A 20,963-nucleotide genomic window follows, 5' to 3' on the forward strand; every position below is an offset into this window, starting at 1 on the left:
GAGAAGGAACTTAACCTGTGGTTGGTAACTGACCCCATCAGCAATCACGCTGTCTTTCTGAAGCATGCACTCAGGGTATGAAGTGAAACTTGCCAAGGCTAAGTGAAGCCACTCACTGTTACCTACTCTATGTGAGTGTGCTGTGTGAGCACACTGGCCATCCCTATATAGGATCCAAACCTGCAGCCTCGGTGCTACCAGCACCGCACTCTCCCAAGTGAGCCACAGGGCCAGCCCCTTCCTGGGCATCTTTAAAGACTGTGTCATCTTGATGAAAGGTGTTAGACCTCTGTGGGCACAGAGCTAGTGTTTTCATTTATTATTCTACCTCAACACTGGGACTTTGAAAATAAAACATGGGCATGAGAGGCAAATGGTTAGCTTCTAGGTGTGTCAAATAATGAAATGGTTTTTCTGGACAGTGGTTTAACCACCATGGCCTGTAGGACTTTAAATCCCTCCATAGAAAAGTCCTGTAATGTTAATCCTTCTGGCTTGCTGTGGCTGCTATTAAATATTATGCAAAATTATTATTTTTTGGTTAAAAGAGTCAATCCTTTCCTAAGGTAACTAGAATTTGAGTGTTTACGGTGTGCCAGCCCTTTTGTTGAATGTTTTAAATATATTATCTTATTTTTTCCTAATAACAACACTCTCATTTTTCAGTTGAAAAAACTGAGTCAGAGAGAAGATAAGTAACTTACCCAAGTACAAACATCTAGTTAAATTGTAGAAGCAGGACTTGAACTGAGGTTGTCTAATTCTGAAATCTTCATTCTTTACCATATTGCAACATTGCCCTTCATAACAGCAAACAGATGTGTGGTTAAGTACAAGACCACAGACTCTCAGCTGCAAAAATGACTAGGGATAGAGTGTTCATTGCAAAACCAGGAAGAGTGGTTTGGCCAGAGAGACTTGGAGAATGGATTAAGAGGACTCAGCTGAAACTAGAAGTGTTCCAAAGGGAGGAGAAGAGAAAGTCTAATAAGATTTTATGGGTTATTGTTGTGGGATATACTGGGGCACAATATCAGAAATGCCATAAAAAATAGCACTGGAAGTGTTCCTGTGACTCATCACAGCACACCAAGTCTTCACCCAAAATCTTCTATTTAATTATTTGTGTTAACATCTTAAGGTCAATTATTATTCATGAACTTTACCCTGTACATGGACATCTGAGGCCATAGATTAGTCCCCAGCATCTCTGGCACAGGAATGAGGACCATTATACTCCAGCAAGCCAGGCCAGATTGGGGGGATGAGAGGACCTTTGCTGACACATCTAATAAATAGAACTAGCACAGAGTTGTGATAAAGGAGCAATGTGGACTTCAACTGCTCAGATATATTCCAGAAGGTCTCGTTCAGCAAAAAAGTAGACAATTCGATCAATCTTTACCTTTCTAGCCATTTTTACTCTTGGAAGCTCATTAGTGTAATAAAGGTCATCAGTATTGTGGTCTAAGTCATGGCCACCACCACCAACAGAAGGTTTCATAGAAATAATAAAGACCTTGTGAAGAAATGACTGACGCAATAACCTGTGATAAGATTGCTGAGCATTTTAGGAGGAAAAATGTCAGTAAAAGTCTGTAAAAAAATATGGATTTGATCATATGACCAAAGTTTCTAAATGGAAGAAAGTTTAAGAGATATGGGCTGCCCTAAATCCTCCCAAGTTCTCGTAAAACAATTATGAATGATCTCTTGCATTCAGAGTTTTAAAAATATACAAAAGATAAATGAAGAAATATGTATCCATAGATAAACATAAAAGTGGCATATGGCTATAACAATTATACACCAAGAAGGCTGAGATCCAGAATGGGTTGAGGCCCGTGAATAATGCTAAGAACAAACATGTATTTTTCGTGTTAGTTTTGGAGCAAAGAGAGGGAAGAAAAAAGGAAGATAACCCTGTCATTATGGATGAATAGTGTGATGACAACAGATGACAGAGCTGCCTTAATTTATTTTGAAAAAACGTTGAGGTTTTAAATAAACAGAAATATGACAAAGAGAAAAGGAAGCAGGTAAACTCGTACTTTGCTTCTCTTAAATCTGACAAGGAGAATGATCTTTAGTTTAGAAAGAAGAGAAGAAGAATTGATAAAAGAAACTTGAAGCCCCAGATTTGTAGAAGATTTTGAGTTAACCTAGGTGCTGGAGCCTGTTGGCACGGGTAGATAGGTTTAAGCCTGTTGTGCCTCTGTCAGCAGCAGCTTTTGAGGAGCTGTTGCAGTGGGAGAGGTGCTCGAAGCCTGGAGACTGGCAACTGCAACTCTAATTTTTATTTTTTTTTAAGATTTAGAGTTGTGGTTTATGCAATTTATGCATTGATCTTGGACAAAAGTCTAGAATGATTAAATGATTTTATTAACAGAATTGTGTTTGGGCCGGCCCGGTGGCGCACTGGAGAGTGCGCCGCTTGGGAGTGCAGCGGCGCTCCCGCCAAGGGTTCGGATCCCATGTGGAGACCGGTTCCCGTTCACTGGCTGAGCGCGGTGCAGGCCCAACACCAAGGGTTGCTATCCCGTTGCCGGTCCCGGTATGGGCGCGACACGAGGGTTGCGATCCCGTTACCGGTCAGTAAAAAAGACAAAAAGGAAATAAATAAATAAATAAAAAGAATTGTGTTTGAGCGCTTGTAGGAGAAAGAAGTAATCATTGGAGCATGGGTTCCAAGCATTAGCATTCTTTTAAGCTTATAACCACCAGTCATGCCAAACTTTAAGAAACTAAGGGTAAGTTCTATTAAGATACCAATCAAGAAGAGTAGATTTATGGAAAGAAAAATCTTATATTTCTTCTTTAATAATTTTAAGGTAATAAATGAAAAATATTGTAAATAAATATGGTGCTAATTTATTGCTATGAAGGTATATATACATGTTAAAATTTAGGAATGGATTTAGAGGAAAATATCAACTCACCTTTAAGATTTATATTCTGTTATAAAATATACATAAAAATCAGGAGTTTAAATGTGAGATGGATCATTAAGTACAAGAGAAAAACCTAACCCTCACATTAAAATGTCCCTTAACAGCACTCTTTATATTTCTTTTCAAGGTGAAATCATCAAAATTCTTGCAAATCAAAGGAAAAGAAGTTAAACGAATACAAAAAAGTAAACTAGGAGTTCCACCACAGAGACCAACAAAGTCTTTAAAACTCCCTCGGGATCAAAAACTACCTAAAAAGTAACTTTCTTAAATTTACAAATTTTACTGTCCGAAGAGAAGTTATTCAGTAGCACTGATACATGAATATGCAAAGGAAAACTAAATATTTTAGGAATTCATATATGAGATATGAGTTAAACTATCTCACAGGAAAAGTTGGTGACAGATTTTATAGTTAGGATATATGTGTTCTATTCTGTGCTTCTTTCTGTTCGTGTTTTGACCAATGTACTTACTTTAATGACGTAACAATAGCTAGAATAAAAATAGCTCTTTGTGAGACTAAAGAAAATTAAATGTAAGCATGTTAGATTTTGTGTTTTTTGGTCACTGTAATGCCTGATTTGGATTAACTGCTTATTATATTGGTTAATTTTTTTATATAAAATAAAAAACAACCCCCCACAAATGTCCATAGGTCAATCAATTTTGTAATTTACATGGCTTTATTTTTCTCTGCTATCGTTCCATGTTTCATCCCACCACACATATTTTTAATGGAGTTTATGTCACAGAATGCAACCACAATTTTGAATAATAGTGTGGAAATGCAATTTAGATTATGACTTACCTTTTGCCATTCACCTTGTTGAAACTCTGGTTTTCTTCCTACTTTACCACTAGGTTTTTATGGGTTGGTTTATTCTAGATTATTCTTAATTTAACTGTTTATGGGGCTTTAAAGAAGCTTTAATTATTAGCTTTTGTTGTTGCTTAGGGCACTGAAAGGTGTGCTAGACATGGAAGACAGCCTTTTTATGGCCAGCCTAAACTTTGTAAATGGATATTACTCACAATTTAGTAGCTGAGGATAGACTCATGGGAAAAGAATTCCAAAGTTTATGAAACAGTCAAATTGGCACTTAAGTGACCCTGTACATGCCATTGCTTATCTGCATTGCTTTAAGCTCATTTAGTTAGAAAGATTATGTATTAAAACAAATAGTGACAGCAGACAACAAGTATTTTACCTTCAATAAATAGTTACTGTCATATTATCAATGAAGCAGAAACTTCTTGATTTTTTTTTTTTGAAACCTTGCATTTAGTGCATTAAGCGAAGAAGAGTGGCCACACACAGAGGCAGAGTCTTTTCTTTTTTATGTCTTAGTATTTCAAAGAATGACAAATAGTCCTGTTTAAGGAGAATGTGCTATAAAAACACACAGCTTTTCTTGAGCATGCCAAAAATATTTGTAGATATTATTGAGACGTATAGTACTATTTTAATTCCTTAAAACCAAAATTAGAAATTTCCATTAGAGAAAAATAAGAACGGGGTGCAGAGGAATAAAAATCTGTTATTTGGAAAATTTATGTAATGAAAGAGAATCTTGAAACAGTGTTTCTGAAAGTCTTTTATTCACTGCCCCTTTTTCTTTAATCAATTTTTTAACTAACTTTTCTCACCAGGGACTAGCCCCCAAATTAAATTGTTTTCTTGGGAATTCAGCCATCTATTGCAGCATATTGTTATTTAGATCAATAACCAAGGGAGGTTCACTTGCTGATTAATGTTGTTAGATTATAATGGGAACATAGGAATCCAGATTGTTTGGGATGCTTTTTTCCAGAAAAAATAAAAATTAGTAATGTAATCTCAAGGACATTCCACTAGCCAGGACCTGTCCCAGGCAGAGTGATGGTGTAGGTGTGCTTGATATAGAGCCCACCTTTTTCTCCTCTCTCTCTTTCTCTGTCTCGATCTCTCTCCCTCTTTTTAAGCCCCTTTTTAAGGGTGCCTGGGAGCCCTAGCTTCCTGGACACTCCTTTTCATTCCTCCAGTTAGGTCTCTTTGTCTCAGGCATTTCTAAATGCTTTAGACTTACCTCTCTTTTCCTCCCCCACATGAACACATACAGATTGCATGTCTTGTTCTTGTTGGGCCCTATGCTGTTTTGGAAATGCCATAAACCACTCTCTGTTAGTAACTCAATAATGTACATATTGTGCCTTGCAATGGGTTAGGTACTGTGCAAATTAATAGCAACAATAAAAATAAAACAAGCATTTCTGGAGAGACTTCCACAGGCTGAGAATGATATATCTGTTATTTTTTATCAGTTCTTACAAAGGTGAGAGTTAGGGATTTTTATTCTCATTTTTTAGAAGACTTTCAGAGAAGCTGGTAATACAGTTTGCAAATGTTAGAACTGAGATTCTGGTCCAGGCCTAGCCAGTTCCAAAGTCTGTATTGTCAGTCCCAGACATTTGGAGCAGTCAGTTACAGCCCAGCATGAACCCATTAGATAAAGGATCAAAATGCGTGGCAAAAGACTAGTGCAACATATGAAAAGAAACATTTGTAAAAAAGAAAAAAAAGGTAAATTTTGCAGAGAAGTCTATCCTTGAGTTCTTGTTTGGAGGGTGTTTAGACATAGACAAAAGGGCAGGCAGCATTCTGTATATAACCAAAGGAACTAACAGGCCTAGCCCTGTGATTTGTTCTGGAAACTGATGATGATAGTTAATATCTGCTTTGTGAGAGACACTGTTCTAAAACTATTCAATCTTTTTTAAAAGCAACTTTATCCAGGATGCACTAATGTTGTTATTTACAACTAAGCATGGTATAGAGAAATTAATTGATTTGCTTATGACCAAGTGAGACTTTTAAACAGGATTTGAACCCAGGCAGTCTGACTCCAGAATCTGCAGTCTGAACCATTATGCTAGAATTAAGACCAGATGCTAGGAGCCTTGAAACTTAGAGAAGGAAGTTAGACAGATGCAGTAAGCAACAGAACCATAAAGAAGGTCAGTCTGGTAGAATTTTGCAGAAGGGAAGAGACAGAGGATGTAGTATTCAATCCAGCTGGCAAACCCTTGCCTGTGCAGGCTGAGATGATGAGGCCCTTGACTAGGGTGTGCTGGCGGTAAGGATGGAGAAGGTGCACACCTGAGCAACCTGTGCAGGCACTGGAGATGCAGGAGAAGGAGAGAGGAATCAAAGATGTTTTGTATCTTGAAGATGAGGAATCTAGGTGAGGTAGTGGTACTGGAGATGAGATTTGGGAGCTCTCAGCACAGAGAAAATACCTGAAACACTGAAAACAATTTTTTATGTAGAAAGAGAAGTTCAAACCTTAGAAGTTACACCCAGTTTGGAAGCTGGAGAAGGAAGATCCAGTGACTAGGTGAAATAATGACGAATTTGAGAGGCAGATGGAAAGCTGGGATAGTGCAGGCTTAAAGAAAAGCTCACGGAGAAAGAGCAATTTAAAAAAGAGTCATCAATATTGTCAGCTGTGGCTTGGAGGTCATAAGAGAACGTGACCTGAAGATCTAAAGTTCATTTCATTTGATTTGATGAAAAGAAGGTCATTTGGCTAATGTAAGAGTATTGCTTTAGTAAGGAGGTGGGAATGGAGTAGTACTGGATAAGGGCCAATTACACTCAGGAGTCATTAATACACATTAATAGGAAAGAAATATGGCTTAGAGCCAGCAACGTTGGCTCTGGACTCCAGTAGTTGCTCACTAATTTTGTGACCTATCCACAATAAAAGACTGCTCCAAAATAAGGATAGTAATACCTCCAATATAGGTTCATTGTGGGAGTTAGAATGTGTGTAAAGCATCCAGCACAGAGCCTGGCACATAATAGGTGCTCAGTAAGCATTTGTTGATAGGATGGTATGTGGCATTGAGGGGTAAGAAAGCAGATCTTCATGCCCTCTTCCCTACCTCGGAAAGGCAGGAGAGAGGCAAGTTTCAGCAGAGTGGGAAGGGAGAGACCCAGAGTTCCATCCATGCTAGTTAATGAATAATGTACTATATTGTTCCACTTTTGCAGGGACACTACCATTTGAGCAGAATAGCAAAGGAGTAATGTGTGATGGCTGGAAATGGTGTCCCTGAACTGAGTTACAGAATTCAGGGGAGATGAGATTAGAGATGGAATGATAATGAGTTTGCTTTTAGATCTGTTGATTCTGAGGTGTCTGTAACATATACAGGCTGAGATATTCAGCAGGCAGTTGGATATGAGTTTGAAGCTCTGGACAATGGCCTGAGACTATGATGTTAAATGTGTTATAAACCATTATTATAGTTTTAAATCCGATCTCCTACATTTAGATATCCTTTTTAGAACCTGACTTACCTGTCAGTGTAAATGTATTTTATTATTTTAAGACCACAAAATAAGAGCAGCTCACTTTCTCTTCTCTGTTGCAGAATTCCAGCAGGCTGCTCCACCACTCTTCACCTTCATCATTTGTGCACCACCATCCCAGCCCAGGAGCTGCCTGTTGACCTGCACCTGGCTTCTCGAGTGTATCACACTGCTGACAAGCAAGGCCACGATACCCTGCTTGGAACAGTTGGAACATCTTTCTTAGATGGTTGCTTTACAAATGAAGAACAAAGAGATAGGTAAGAGTTTCACTGGTAGTTTTGTTTTAAACTAGATTTAAACTGTCAAAGAAATTCTGCCCTTGAGGTTTAGATTTTTTTTTTTTTTGACCAGTAAGGGGATCACAACCCTTGGCACGGTGTGGTCCGCACCACTCTCAGCCAGTGAGCACACCGGCCATCACTATATAGGATCTGAACCTGCGGCGGCAGGAGCGCTGCTGTGCTCCCAGTGCCGCACTCTACCGAGTGAGCCACGGGGTCGGCTCCCAGAGGTTTAGATTTAAAAGACTCGATTCTGTTCCATTGTTTTCCTACTACCTGCACAGTCTAGGTCAGTGTCTCCACTTCCTGACAGTATTAACGAGAACCATACATACCCTATCATAAGGTAACTATAGTAGTCTAGTTCCCAAAGAGTGTTACATACACTATCTCATTTGTTCTTTCTCTCAGCCCTGGAGTATAGATGTGGAAATTGAGGATCAAAAAAGTTAAGCAATTTAATTACATTCATACAATTTTTTAAAATGACAGATTTGATACTCGAACCCAGTCCTTTTGAACTAGTGTTCACCATTATTGGGCATACTTGAGTTCAGGGGTCATGAACAAAAGTCATTGCCTCTTCGAGTTCATTCCTTTTCTCCTTGTCTCAGTCTCCTTTGGAATTTACGTATTCTTTTGTGGAGAGTGTATGATTTACAGCATCCTCAAAAGAGAGGAGAAAAGGGAAGGGAGCTAACATTTATTTAGCAGTAACCATATTCCTAGCACTGTGCTGTGAGCTTTGCATGTATTCCCTGTTTAAATCTTTGATTGTAAGAGAGAAGTCATAATTTCCATTTTATTCATGAAGAAACTTAGGCTTCTTGATATTCGGTTACTTATTAAGAATCCAGGTTTGTCTAGCTCAGTTTTTTACAACTTTTTAAAAACTTTCACACCCTTAAGGAGACTTTTAAGACTTTTTTTCACCCTCCTGATTAAATTTTAATACCCAAGATATACTGTATATCTGTTTATGGTACTGTATGTATGTCTGCACTTTATACATACAAAGCTTTCGTCACTCTCTCCTGCACCCTGCCCAGTGCACCAATTTTTTTTTTTTTTCCTTTTTGTCTTTTTTACTGACTGGTAACAGGATCGCAACCCTCGGTGTCGCGCCCGTACCGGGGACCGGCAACGGGATCGCAACCCTCGGTGTTGGGCCCGCACTGCGCTCAGCCAGTGAGCGGGAACCGGTCTCCATATGGGATCCGAACCCTCAGCAGGAGCACCGCCACGCTCCCAAGCGGCGCACTCTACAGTGCGCCACCAGGCCGGCCCACCAATTTTTACCCCTGTGGGGGTGATATCACCTGCCCATTGAGAATGCATGCTGTAGAGTCTCTTGCCTTTCAGAAGAGCTGGTAGGAATCCTGAAAACTCATCTACTACACGTTTTAAGAATATTAAAAATATTACATATTAAGTTAAAAAGAAACTTTTTCAGCGTTATATTTTAACTATCCTACGTATATGAGAGTAATATTTTAAGAGATCACTTTTAATTACACTATCACAAAATTATTAGTGACTTACCCACACTTTTCATGTTATGTTCTGAACCCATTTCCTCAAACTTCACTTTTAGTAAAAATTGGAACACGCCACTACGTTCTTTCATGGTTTAAAATCCCCCGGTTTCCCAGTGTTTAGTAATCAAAATGAGTTTCAATTTGAATACCCAAAAGAAGGTCATTCTCATGTTTATTTTCTGTTTTGGCAAAAATATATTTTAGGACTTATTTGGTAATCATAATTTTATATATCTAAAGTCTTTCAGTTTTAATTTATCAAGTCAATGTTTGCTAAATTTTTGAAAAATTTATATGTGAAGAATTTTGAAAATTTCAAAACTGCTCTAATGTCTGTGGTAGAAAACAGCAGTTCAGCCTGACATTCTTTGGAATGTTTTTTAAATGCCTCAAGCTGGCAGTAGAAAATAAAGAAATAAACTCCTAGTAGTCATGAAATTCTGCTATTTTGAGTCATTTCCATTAGCAATCTGCATACCCAGCATCGTTTTGAGGACCTAAAAGCTTCTATTATTCATGCAAAGTGTTAAAAATGCTGGTTTCTTTTCAGTTCTAAAAATTTTCACTTCAAGTAGACCTCACTTGCTTTTTCCAAGAGAGTCAATAAATGTTCTATTTGATGATGATAATTCTTGGCAATTTGTTCCTAAGTACCAAATAAGAAGTTAATTTAAGTATTGAATATTTAATTCTCTAGCATCCATCTCTTGAGGATTACCTTGCTAAACATGGCTTAACCTTTTCAAAATATATCTGTCTGCTGAGCTTACAAGTTCGGAGAAATGTATAATTTTTTCTGCACTAATAAGTGTTCTCAAGAAAGGTAATTGTAAACACAGAATGCATACTCTTTCATTTGGTGGCTTTTTGCTTTTCCTGTGCAATGAAAAATTAACTCCAAAGCATAATAATACTTTTGTCTATATAGTTTTAATGTTTTCCTAATTCTGCTTGTGGTAATTGTTATTTGTGCATACACCAAGGATATTTTACTGGACCAGTAAGTGTATGCGCTTAAGTTTATTTGAAATAGCAATGTACTGTTCAAACTTATGTCTATTTTGCTAAGCAGCAATTTTGAAGAGAACTATAAAAATATTTCATATTGACCATATTTTTGCTTTTAAAAATGATTTGTATATTGTATAGAGAAGTTTATAGATAGAATTCTTGGTATGAGATTTTGGATTTGAGGTTTTAAAGTAGGAGAAATCATTAAAAGCGTTTAAACGATCACTGTTGATAGTTTGGTGAACAGCCTTCTAGTCATCTCTTGTATATGTACATGTTTAGGCCACATATGGCATTTTATAGCCTGAGTTTTTTCACTCAGAGTTGTGTGTGAACATTTAAATTATTTCATGATAGTCACTAATTTAACCAAGTCTTTGTGACACAGTTTGTATACAATTTATGACACTGTTGATTTCCTTATAATCTTGCCAAACTACCAATTGTCAGTCTTTTTGATCTTTTTGTAAGTGGGTGAGGGAAAACACCTTTTTATTATTTCTATTTATTTCTGGTAAGATTGAGCATATTTTTAGATGTCTCCTGCTATGTGTTGTTCTCCTCCTGAGAATTATCCGCTCATATTCTGTGGAGTTGTCATTCATCTCTTTCTTTTTGATTTATAAATGAACTTTTTATATTAAAGACTTTAATTATTTGTCAAATATGTTGTAGAATTTTTTTTTCAATTTGTTTTTTGTCTTTCAGTTTTATTTATGGTTTTTAATGCTATACAGAAGTTTTAATTTAAAAATTATATATTTATTTATTTTATTATTTTTTTCATTGTACATGTTTATGGGGTACAGTTTTGTTTCAATATATGAATATATTGTATAATGATCTAATCAGAGTAGTTGACATTCCTATCACCTAAACGTTTATTGTTTGTGGTTATAACATTCAAGATTCTCTTTTCTGGCTATCTTGAAATATACAAAACAATATTGTTAGCTATAGTCACACTAGGGCACCAGGGCTTATTCTTCCTATCTAACTGTAACTTTGTAACTTTGTACCAGTCTACCAACTTCTCCCTAGACACGTTCCCCTGTCCCTTTCCCTGCCTCTTGTAACCACTATTCTACTCTCTATTTCTCTCTTTTTTTCCCCTCTTTTTAATTTGTTTTTCTTAATTGATCCATGATAACTTTATATATTTATGCAGTCCAGTATAATATTTGTGTCCATTCATACTGTATGCAATGATCATGTTCTTGGTATATACATCACCTCTAACATTTTTTATTTCATTGTGTTAGGAATATTCAACATCATCTCGACTAGCTGTTAAAGATATACAGTACTTTGTTGTTAACTGTTTTCTCCCTGTATTACCATAGAACACTAGGTCCCATTCTTCCTTCCTCTCTACTATTTTGTATCCACTGACCACCCTTTCCCCATCCCCCTCCCCTCTTCCCCCCACCAATTTCTGGTAACCACTCTTCTACTCTCTACTTCTATGAGATCAACTTTTTTAGTTTTCACATATGAGTGAGAACATGTGGCGTTTCTATTTCTGTGCCTGGCTTATTTCACTTAACATAATTTTCTCCATGCTCAACCATGTTGCTGCAAATGGCAGAATTTCATTTTTTTTTAATGGCTAAGTAGTATTCCATTGTGTATGTATACCACATTTTCTTTATCTAATTATCTGTTGATGGACATTTAGGTTGGTTCTAACTCTTGGTTATTGTGAATAGAGCCATGATAAACATGTATACCCAGTAGTGGGATTGCTGGATTGTATGGTAATTCCTTTTTTTAAAAAAATATTATTTTTTATAAGCTTATTTATTACAAATTGTGATTTTTCTTTATGCCCTTCACCCAACGTATCCCTCCTCAAACCTCCCCACCACATCTGCCTCTTCCCAATCCCTAGTATTCTGAAAGTTCAAGGAATTGTTTAGGTCCTTCCTTCCTTCCTTCCTTCCTTCCTTCCTTCCTTCCTTCCTTCCTTCCTTCCTTCCTTCCTTCCTTCCTTCCTGTATTTATTTATTTATTTATTAGCTTCCACTTATGAGTGAGAAAATGCAGTATTTCTCTTTCTGTGCCTGGCTTATTTCACTTAACATAATTTTCTCCATGCTCAACCATGTTGCTGCAAATGGCAGAATTTCATTTTTTTTTAATGGCTAAGTAGTATTCCATTTCCCTCCCTACCTCCCTCTCTCCCTCCTAGTTATAAGTGAGAACATGCACTATTTCTCTTTCCTTGTTTGGCTTATTTCACTTAACATAATTTTTTCCACACTCATCCATTTTGCTGCAAATGGCAAAATTTCATTCTTTTTTATGGCTGAGTAATATTCCACTGTGTATACATACCACATTTTTCTTATCCAGTCATCCATCAATGGACACTTAGGTTGGTTACATATTTTGGCTATTGCAAATAAAGTTGCAATGAACATGGGAGCTCAGGTATCCCTTCCACATGATGATTTCCATTCCTTTGGATATATAACCAGTAGTGGGATTGCTGGATCATATGGTAGCTCTATCTGTAATTGTTTCAGGAACCTCCATACTGTTTTCCATGGTGGCTTTACTAATGTACAGCCTCACCAACAGTGTAGAAGAGTTCCCTTTTCTCCACATCCTTGCCAGCATTTGTTGTTCTTGTTCTTTTTAATAATGGCCATTCTAAGTGGGGTGAGATGATATCTTGTGGTTGTTTTAATTTGCATTTCCTTGATGAATAGTGATGTTGAGAATTTTTTCATATATCTGTGGCCATATGTATGTCTTCTTTGGAAAAATGTCTATTCAGTTCCTTTGCCCATGTTTTAATTGGATTATTTGTTTTATTTTACTATTGGGTGGTTTGAGTTCTTTGTATATTGTGGACATTAATTCCTTGTCAGATGCATAATTTGCAAATATTTTCTCCCATTCTGCAGGTTGTCTTTTCACTGTTAATTGTTTCCTTTGCTGTGCAGAAGATTTTTAGCTTGACATAATCCCATTTGTTAATGGGATTGCTTTTGTTCCCCGTGCTTTTGAAGTAGAATTTGTAAAGTCTTTGCCCAGACCAATGTCCTGAAGTGTTTTCACTATGTTTTCTTCTAGAAGTTCTATAGTTTCCAGTCTTACATTTAATTCTTTCATCCATTTTGAGTTGATTTTGATGTATGGCAAGAGGTGCAGGTCTAGTTTCATTCTTCTGCATATGGATATCCAATTTTCCCAGCACCATTTATTGAAGACACTGTCCTTTTCTCAATGTGTGTTCTTGGCTCCTTTGTCAAAAATCAGTTGGCTGTAGGTAGTGGATTTATTTCTGAATTCTCTATTCTGTTCCATTGGTCTATGTATCTGTTTTTGTGTTTTGATTATTGTAGCTCTGTAGTACATTTTGCTGTTTTGATTACTATAGCTCTGTAGTACATTTTGAAGTCAGGGAGATCAGAAGTTCTAATTTTTATGTAGTAAAAACTAGCAATTGTTTCCTTTAAGTGTTTTAGTCTTGGTGTCTTTCTTAGAAAGGCTATTTCCACACTTAAATTTAAATGTATTCTCTCATATTTTCTTCTAGTAATTTTAGGCTTCTTTTGAAAAAAATTAAATCTTTGATCCATCTGTAATTTATTTTTGTGAGAAAAATAGCATTATTGTTTTTTCCCCAAACAATTAGCCAATTACACAATATGATTTATTCAATAAATCCTTTTTCCCTCACTGATTCAAAATGCCAACTTTTCATACCTTAAATTCTGGCATTTAAGTTTGACTAAAGTTTTTGAGTCTTCTTGTGGACTTATGTTCTATTTTATCAATGTCTATGTAAAACTGCCTGTGTATTTTGTTTATCCACCATAAATAAAGAAAGAATAGTTTGCAAAAATGTTGTTCTACAAATATTGGGTAACCTCAAGCCAGGTACCCTTTATAGCCAGTTTCCTGGTGGTGAGAGTTGCTTATGTTTAGATACCGGACTTCACCTTCAACTCGGCTTCAAATTACAGAAGAAATTCCTAATCAATTTTTGAAAAATGTGGACAGACCATTAGTTCTATGCATTCCAACAGCTGCAACAAGTGGAAAACCAAAGGTTAGTGTCCGAATTAAATATTTAATTTCATTTTTTATTTTGTCACAAAAAATAATAAAGATATTTTAGCAAGTATGCAAAGAAATGCAAAAGAAGAAAAACAATTACTCAAAATCTTGCTATCCAGATATAATACTATTAACATATTTAAATATAGGATTTTTCCATATGCAAATAATATAGAACAAAACTGAGATAATGCTATATATATATACTGTTTTGTAACCTGATTTTTAAAAACTCATTTTTAGTAAACATCTTTTCATGTCAAGAAATACAGATCTGAATAATCACTTAAATTAATTAGCAAATATTTCTTGTGTACTACTATGTGGCAGGTATAGAGATAGCCATGAGGGCAGCATAATTCCTGCTGGCAGGGAACCTGGAGACGTGCAAAAAGAAAGGTGATGAATTAATTACTGCGAATGTAACATGGAGATGTGCGGAGTGCTATGGAATCATGTAGGAAGAATCCCTGATTATCTGGGGAGGTTTGAGGAAATGATACTTAAATTGAAACTGAAGAATAGAAGATAGCCACAAGGAGGGGAAAGAATGTTTTAGATCCACAGACTAGCGGCATCAGCACCACCTGGGAACTTGTTAGAAATGCAAGTGATTTGTATGTACATTGGCATTTGAGAGTCCCTGCAGTGGGCAACTGGAACTCATCTGAGAATTGGGAAGAAGTCCAGTATTAGAGAACAGGAAGAGTAGTGTTACAATTGCCTGTGTGTGCGTGTGTGTGTGTGTGTGTGTCTGTGTGTGTGTCTGTGTCTGTGTCTGCGCGCGCACGCACTTGGGGGAGGTATTCTTATTCACAGTGCATTACAAAAATGATAGGGTTTTTGAGGAAGACTGACATGATCAGATTTGCTTTAAAATATCACAGTTGACCACTAACACAGTTGACCACTAACCCTTTCTTAAATCACTTTTATTTCTTGCCTTGGGAACCACACTCTCTCTTGCTTCTCATCTCTTTATGTCTCAGCATTAGAGTGCCCAGGGCTCATTCTAGGACCTCTGTTGTCCCCTACCTATACTCTCAAGGTGATCTCATTCAGGGCTGTGGCTTTAAATGCCATTTATGTGCTGATGACTATCAATTACTAAGATAAATGCACAGGATGTTCATCATGTCACTTTTTATAACAACTAAAAACTGGAAGCAACTGAAATGTCCATCAGTGGAAGACTTTTTACGGTGCATCCAATAATGGGATGCAGTGCAACCATGTTGAAGCATGAAGTAGAGCTCCGTATGCTGAAAGGAAGTAGAACTACATATAGAAACAACGTGTGATTATAGAAAACAAATTTTTTTGTGTGAAAGAAATTTACGAGACTGTTAGCTGTGATCCTTCTGTTTTCATTGTAGATTATACACTAAATCTATAAAAAGTGAAACTCTACTCTCTTGTTTTTTTTTGCTTTATTTATGTGGTATATATTTACCCTTTCTTCCATTTTAATCTTTCTTAATTGTGTCCCTTGTGAACTGCATACACTCGAATATTTTTTAAGCTAATCAGAAATTTGTATTCTTATAATAGATTGGATCAACCCGTATTCATTTATTGTCATATCAGATGCACTTTGTATTATTCTTCTTATTTTAAATTCTCTCTCATTTTTGCTTCTTTGCTATTTCCTGTAATCTGTCACATTTGCCAACATTTGTCTGTGTATTTTGTTTGTTTGTATTGTTATGTGATATCTAATGTTGTGAAATAGAAATCTGAAGCCAGGCTGTTTTTATTTGTAAGTAATCTGTTTTTCCTCCATTTCTCTTAGATGCTTATAAAATTTTAAATTTTGCTTTAAATTAAACAATTTCACTAGCATATATTTGGGAGTGGATTGCTTTCTAGTTATTTTTTCCTGGTACATGGAAAGCCCTTCTGATATGCAAATATAGCTCTTCAGTTTAGGACTTTTTCTGTTTTATTTTAAATAATAATTTATTCTATTCATCCAGTGCATTCCTTCAGGAAAATCAATTAACCATATTTTTAATCTTCATTATCTATGCTGAACATTTATCGTATCTTTGCTTTCATTTATCTCTCAAACCTCTTTTCATCAGTGGTTTCATTTTCTGAAGGGTAAATTTAAAAAATTCCTTTCAATTCCCATTTTCATACTGCTATGGCATTATTTTTCTTAATTCTGTTAATCTCTTAAGAAAAATCTGTCTTTTGTTACCTGTTTTATGAAAACACTTAAAATTTCCTTGAGAACACAAAGCAAAAACTTTCTGAAATATTTTTATTTACTTTAATAAATCTTTTCAAGAGGATGTTCTTCATTTAGCTCTGTGAATACTATATTTCTTTCTTACTACACATTGCAGGTGCTCTGCATAAAACTCACATTGGGTTTTTCAGTGTACTCACCTTTGAATGAAGATAGGTCATTTCTGGCTACCCAAAGTTAATATCGGATAGATTTAGTTGGTATTTCTTGACTGATCATCTTGGAGGCATTAGAATACTACTTTCAGCTCTTAAGTAGGAGAATCAGAGATGTAGGTTTATTCTGCTGGTTCAGTCATTCCTGAAAGGTGTTGGGAGTGGGATGGAGCACAATCTGAAAATTTTGCCTGTGCAGTTTTTCTCTGTGATTGTTAAAACCATTGCAATAAGGGTGACATTTTCCTATTGGTAAGGATTATAGGCTTTTTTCTGCGTATTTTTAAAATGTGTATTATGTATACATACGTTTTACAAAAAAATGACACCATATAAGTTATTTTGACAGCTTATATTCCTTTGAGGGTGTATATATATATAAAAAATATATTTTATAAAACATAAATTTGTATATATATATGTAAAAATACATAAAGACAGGTATATGAGTAATTATTTTGCCTCACTATCTCTGCTACTTATAGCTTACAAATCAACTATATAAGATGTGTTCCCATTTCAAAGATTTTATCCAAACCCTCCAGATAAGGTGGTGGTATCTGATAAGAAAACAGAAAATTATCTAACATAAAATGCGTTGAGGTACACTGCATTTACTATATAATTTTGTGTTAATATCAACTCTATGTGATAGATAAAGTCATTTCATTTCCCAAATGAAGAAAATGCAGCATAGTGATTAAGTAACTAGTACGTATTCATATAGCTGGTAAAAGATAGGATTCAAATCCAGGTCCACCTGATTTTAAATGTGGTTTCTATTATATCTCGGTGCTTTGCAAATTAGTGAAAGATCCTCTCCTTTTTTCTCTTTATGCTTCCTGTTGAATCCTCATTCTCATCCTGTTTTCAGGACCAATCCTGACCTAAACTAGGAAGAATCTGAGGAGCTCTAGGTTGATAATTTGGAAGAAGCATATTTTACTCACCCATGGTGGTTTGTATTTGATCCACTGTGACCTAATTTTGAAAGCAGGGCTTCTGCTTACATTTGGGTAGTGATTCTATCTTGCTATTTATTCTATCCTACTATTCTTAGGAATTCAAAATCCTGCTTCAGAGTCTAAGCCAGGGATGGGGACTTGCTAACTGTGGGAGACTTTCTTGATGTTAGTTCCTTAACTACTGAAAGCTTTGGAGTCTCTGAATACTGCCTGGTTTTGAGTTACCCATCATTGCTGCCCCCACTAGAATGTGCTGTCATCTCATGCTAAACATTTTGATGCCAGCTGTAGTGCACCATCATCCGGGGTCTGTCACATTTCACTTATAACCTTGTGTTCTTCTTTTGCTCTTTATTTCCTTCCAACGTGGGCATCTGGAACTCACCTTCCCCACCCATCCCCCATTTCTCACATTGTCTGCCACCCCTCAGTCCTCAGGTCTTATCCTGGCCCCACTCCCATACCTTACTTGGCCTTGCTGCATAATCCAGGCAAGACCTAAGGTATTATACCACAAAGCATAAGACTTAATCCCTGTTCGAGGTCTAGCTGGTGCTGTGTCACAGAAGTACATATGCCAGAGCTGTAAGAGATCTCAGCATTCCCCTAGCCTAAACCTTTCAAATTATGGGATAAGGAACTGAGGTAAAGTTTTGTACCTCAAATAATAGTTGGTGGCAGAGTTAGAGCTTGAATCAATAGTAATCTTAATTAGATTTCTATATATCTGCTTTGAACAAATAGCCCTATCAGTCATTTCATTAAGCACCTTCAATGTTTGATGAGATATTGGACTTGTGTGTTTCTGTTTTTATATGAAAATACCAAAAAAGAAAGTATTTGAAAATTTGTCTATTTCTGTAACTGACACTATGTGAAAAGTGAAATGTTTTTTAAAGTAAAGCAATGTCATTCCACCAGATGTCACTGTCTGCATGTAGCAATAAAGTTACAATCATTAAAAACACTACAATTCCCCCCTCCCTAATCATAATTTGTAAAAAAAAAAAAAAAAAATCTATGTAGTTATATACTTAACTACTCAGTAGACTCATTTTATCAAGACCATATTCCCTACTTTTTTTTTTAGAGCATACAAAGTATTCATATGCCTCTGCTGCAGATTTTAAAGAAAAAAATTATACAGGGCTAAAGAAAATTATTTATGGGTTGGCATGTCCAAGAAGATGAACATGTAAGGTTTTTTTTTTTTCCAGACTAAGGATTCTGCTTGTTAAACAACATTCCCTATAAGTTAATGTTTTCTGCATTGTGGATTGCGACCCATTTAAGTGGGTTGTAGAAATTAATTTAATGGTTTGCTATAAACACCTTAAAAAATGGTGTCTAGACTAGAACACTCCATTGCATGTAAATATTACTTTGGTGAAACTTTTGTGTGTGAACACTCTTAAAATTTCCCTGTACACATCTTCTGAGTTACCTAAAAGTGACTGTGAGCTCTGTCCTGTGAAGCCTCCCTCAGGCTTTTGGATACCAAGGAGCAAGATAAATTTGCTAAGGAAGAGTGAGTGAAGCTGTGGTGGGGGAACTTCTCTTAGTCATACCTGAAGTCATACCCTTCTTCAGGCTCACAGGATGTAGCTCGCGGTCGCTTTTATGTAACTCACAGAAGATGTGTGCAGAGATATTATAAGAGTACTCATGGCTTGGAGCAAATGTTTTCCAAACCTCTTTGACAGCTGCCTACAATAAGAAATACATTGTATATCTCTGGCCTCATGGAAGAGGTAATATCAACCACTTACTGAGCATGTACTGTGTGCAGAGCTGTTCACATTTACTTATTTTGGTGGCTGGCAGGCACGGGGGTCGAACCCAGACCTTGGTGTTATAAGTATCACGCTCTAACCAACTGAGCTAACTGGCCAGTCCTAGTTCTAAGCATTAGACTCTTGGTGACCCAATCACTGTTGCCGTTCATAGGTGGGGAAACTGAGACCTAGGAAAGAAAATTTAACGGCTTTTAATAATGTCCTAACATTTTAATGGCTACACACAAAATACACACAGGGACATTAAATGTCCTACCCGACATAGCACAGTAAGTGGCCCAAATGGGGCTTAAATCCTGCTTTTAACCTTATTCCAAAGGCTCACTCTTCCCACTATATCAGTGATTTTAGACTTCTGAGGATAAAGTCCATCTGGAGTGTTTAATAAATATAGAAATTCTTCACTCTATCCCAAACCTATTGAATTAGAATCTCCAGAGGAGGGGCTGGGAAGCTGTAGATTGACAAGTATCCCAGGATGTTCTTATGATCAGGTTGTTTTAGGATAGACTGCAGTAAATGAGTGGTTCTTGAACTTTAGAGTTCATCAGAACCACCGACAGGGCTGGGCCCCACCCTCTGAGGTTTTGAGTTTTCATTAGGTCTGTGGTGGGGCTCAATAATTTCTATTTCTAACAAGTTCTTATGTGATGCTGATGACACTGGTTAAAGAACACACCCTGAGAATGACTTTAGTATCTCATGCTGACCCATGATTCTCTGTTCTGCAGGGCAGGGTCTGGGGCTGGCTTTGGCTATGAGACTTTGCTCACTCAGCCCAAACTCAACAATATTTATTCAGTACCTACTACATTCAAATCCTTGAGGGATGAGAAATGAATAAGTACTACTTCCTCCCCCCATAATCTATTATGACAAAGATATATAGAATAGAAAGAAGTATAATCTATAATGAAAGAGCAGATAAATGCAGCAGGAGAACTAGGGAGGCAGAGATGAATTTTGGCTGGGCTGAGGGAGTGTGTAAAGGTCATCTGGAGGAGTTGAGGTCTGACTGCATTGCCCTTGTCATTTTCATTGCCATGTTGGGCTACTATGATTGTTCATCAGTTTGCCCGTCATCCCTACTGCCATTGTAGTAATTATAGCCAATGTAGGTTGGGCAGTGGGGGAAGGGGGGTGAAGGAAGTACGGTTGGCAAGGAAGTAGGGTTGGCAAAGTACATGGTGCCTAGACTGTGGAGGACCCTGACTGCCAGGAGCTTGGGTGTATTGTGTGTGTGGCCATTAAAATGTTTGGAGAGAGGCAACTGATGACAACTCTGGCAGGAGTATGTAGCAAGGATTGGAGGAAAGAGAGCCTGGAGATAAGGGAACAGCAAGGTGATATCACAGGACTCAGATGAGAGAAGAGGCAATGGGCAGGTGAAACACCCTGGAGGGAGAATGACTGGGATGAGTGGTTACTGTTGGGAATGAGCAAGAGGTTGCAGATGGAGAGATTTTCAGTCTGAACCACTGAGATGGTGGTGTTTTCCGAAGGGGAGAACTCTAGAAAGGTTTGGTTCTGTTCTGTGGAAAGAAAGAAGGAAGCAGGGAAAATCTGGAGAAAAATTTTCAT

At 36.8% G+C, this 20,963-nt stretch overlaps 1 protein-coding gene across 1 annotated transcript in view; it reads left to right on the forward strand.

Annotated features, from left to right (window-relative positions):
- Positions 1–7,568, forward strand: part of TTC6 (tetratricopeptide repeat domain 6) — a gene marked incomplete at its 3' end in the record, with an annotated part of 53,518 nt that extends 45,950 nt beyond the window's left edge. Inside the window, exons 5-6 of the mRNA XM_008587070.1 lie at positions 3,079–3,209; positions 7,371–7,568. Of these exons, the coding sequence (XP_008585292.1) occupies positions 3,079–3,209; positions 7,371–7,568 (329 nt within the window). The remainder of the gene's footprint in view (positions 1–3,078; positions 3,210–7,370) is intronic.
- Between the last annotated feature and the right edge of the window lie 13,395 nt (positions 7,569–20,963).

This window comes from Galeopterus variegatus, unplaced genomic scaffold (genome assembly GCF_000696425.1).
Source record: "Galeopterus variegatus unplaced genomic scaffold, G_variegatus-3.0.2 Scaffold4243, whole genome shotgun sequence".
In the NCBI taxonomy this organism is placed as follows: Eukaryota; Metazoa; Chordata; class Mammalia; order Dermoptera; family Cynocephalidae; genus Galeopterus; species Galeopterus variegatus.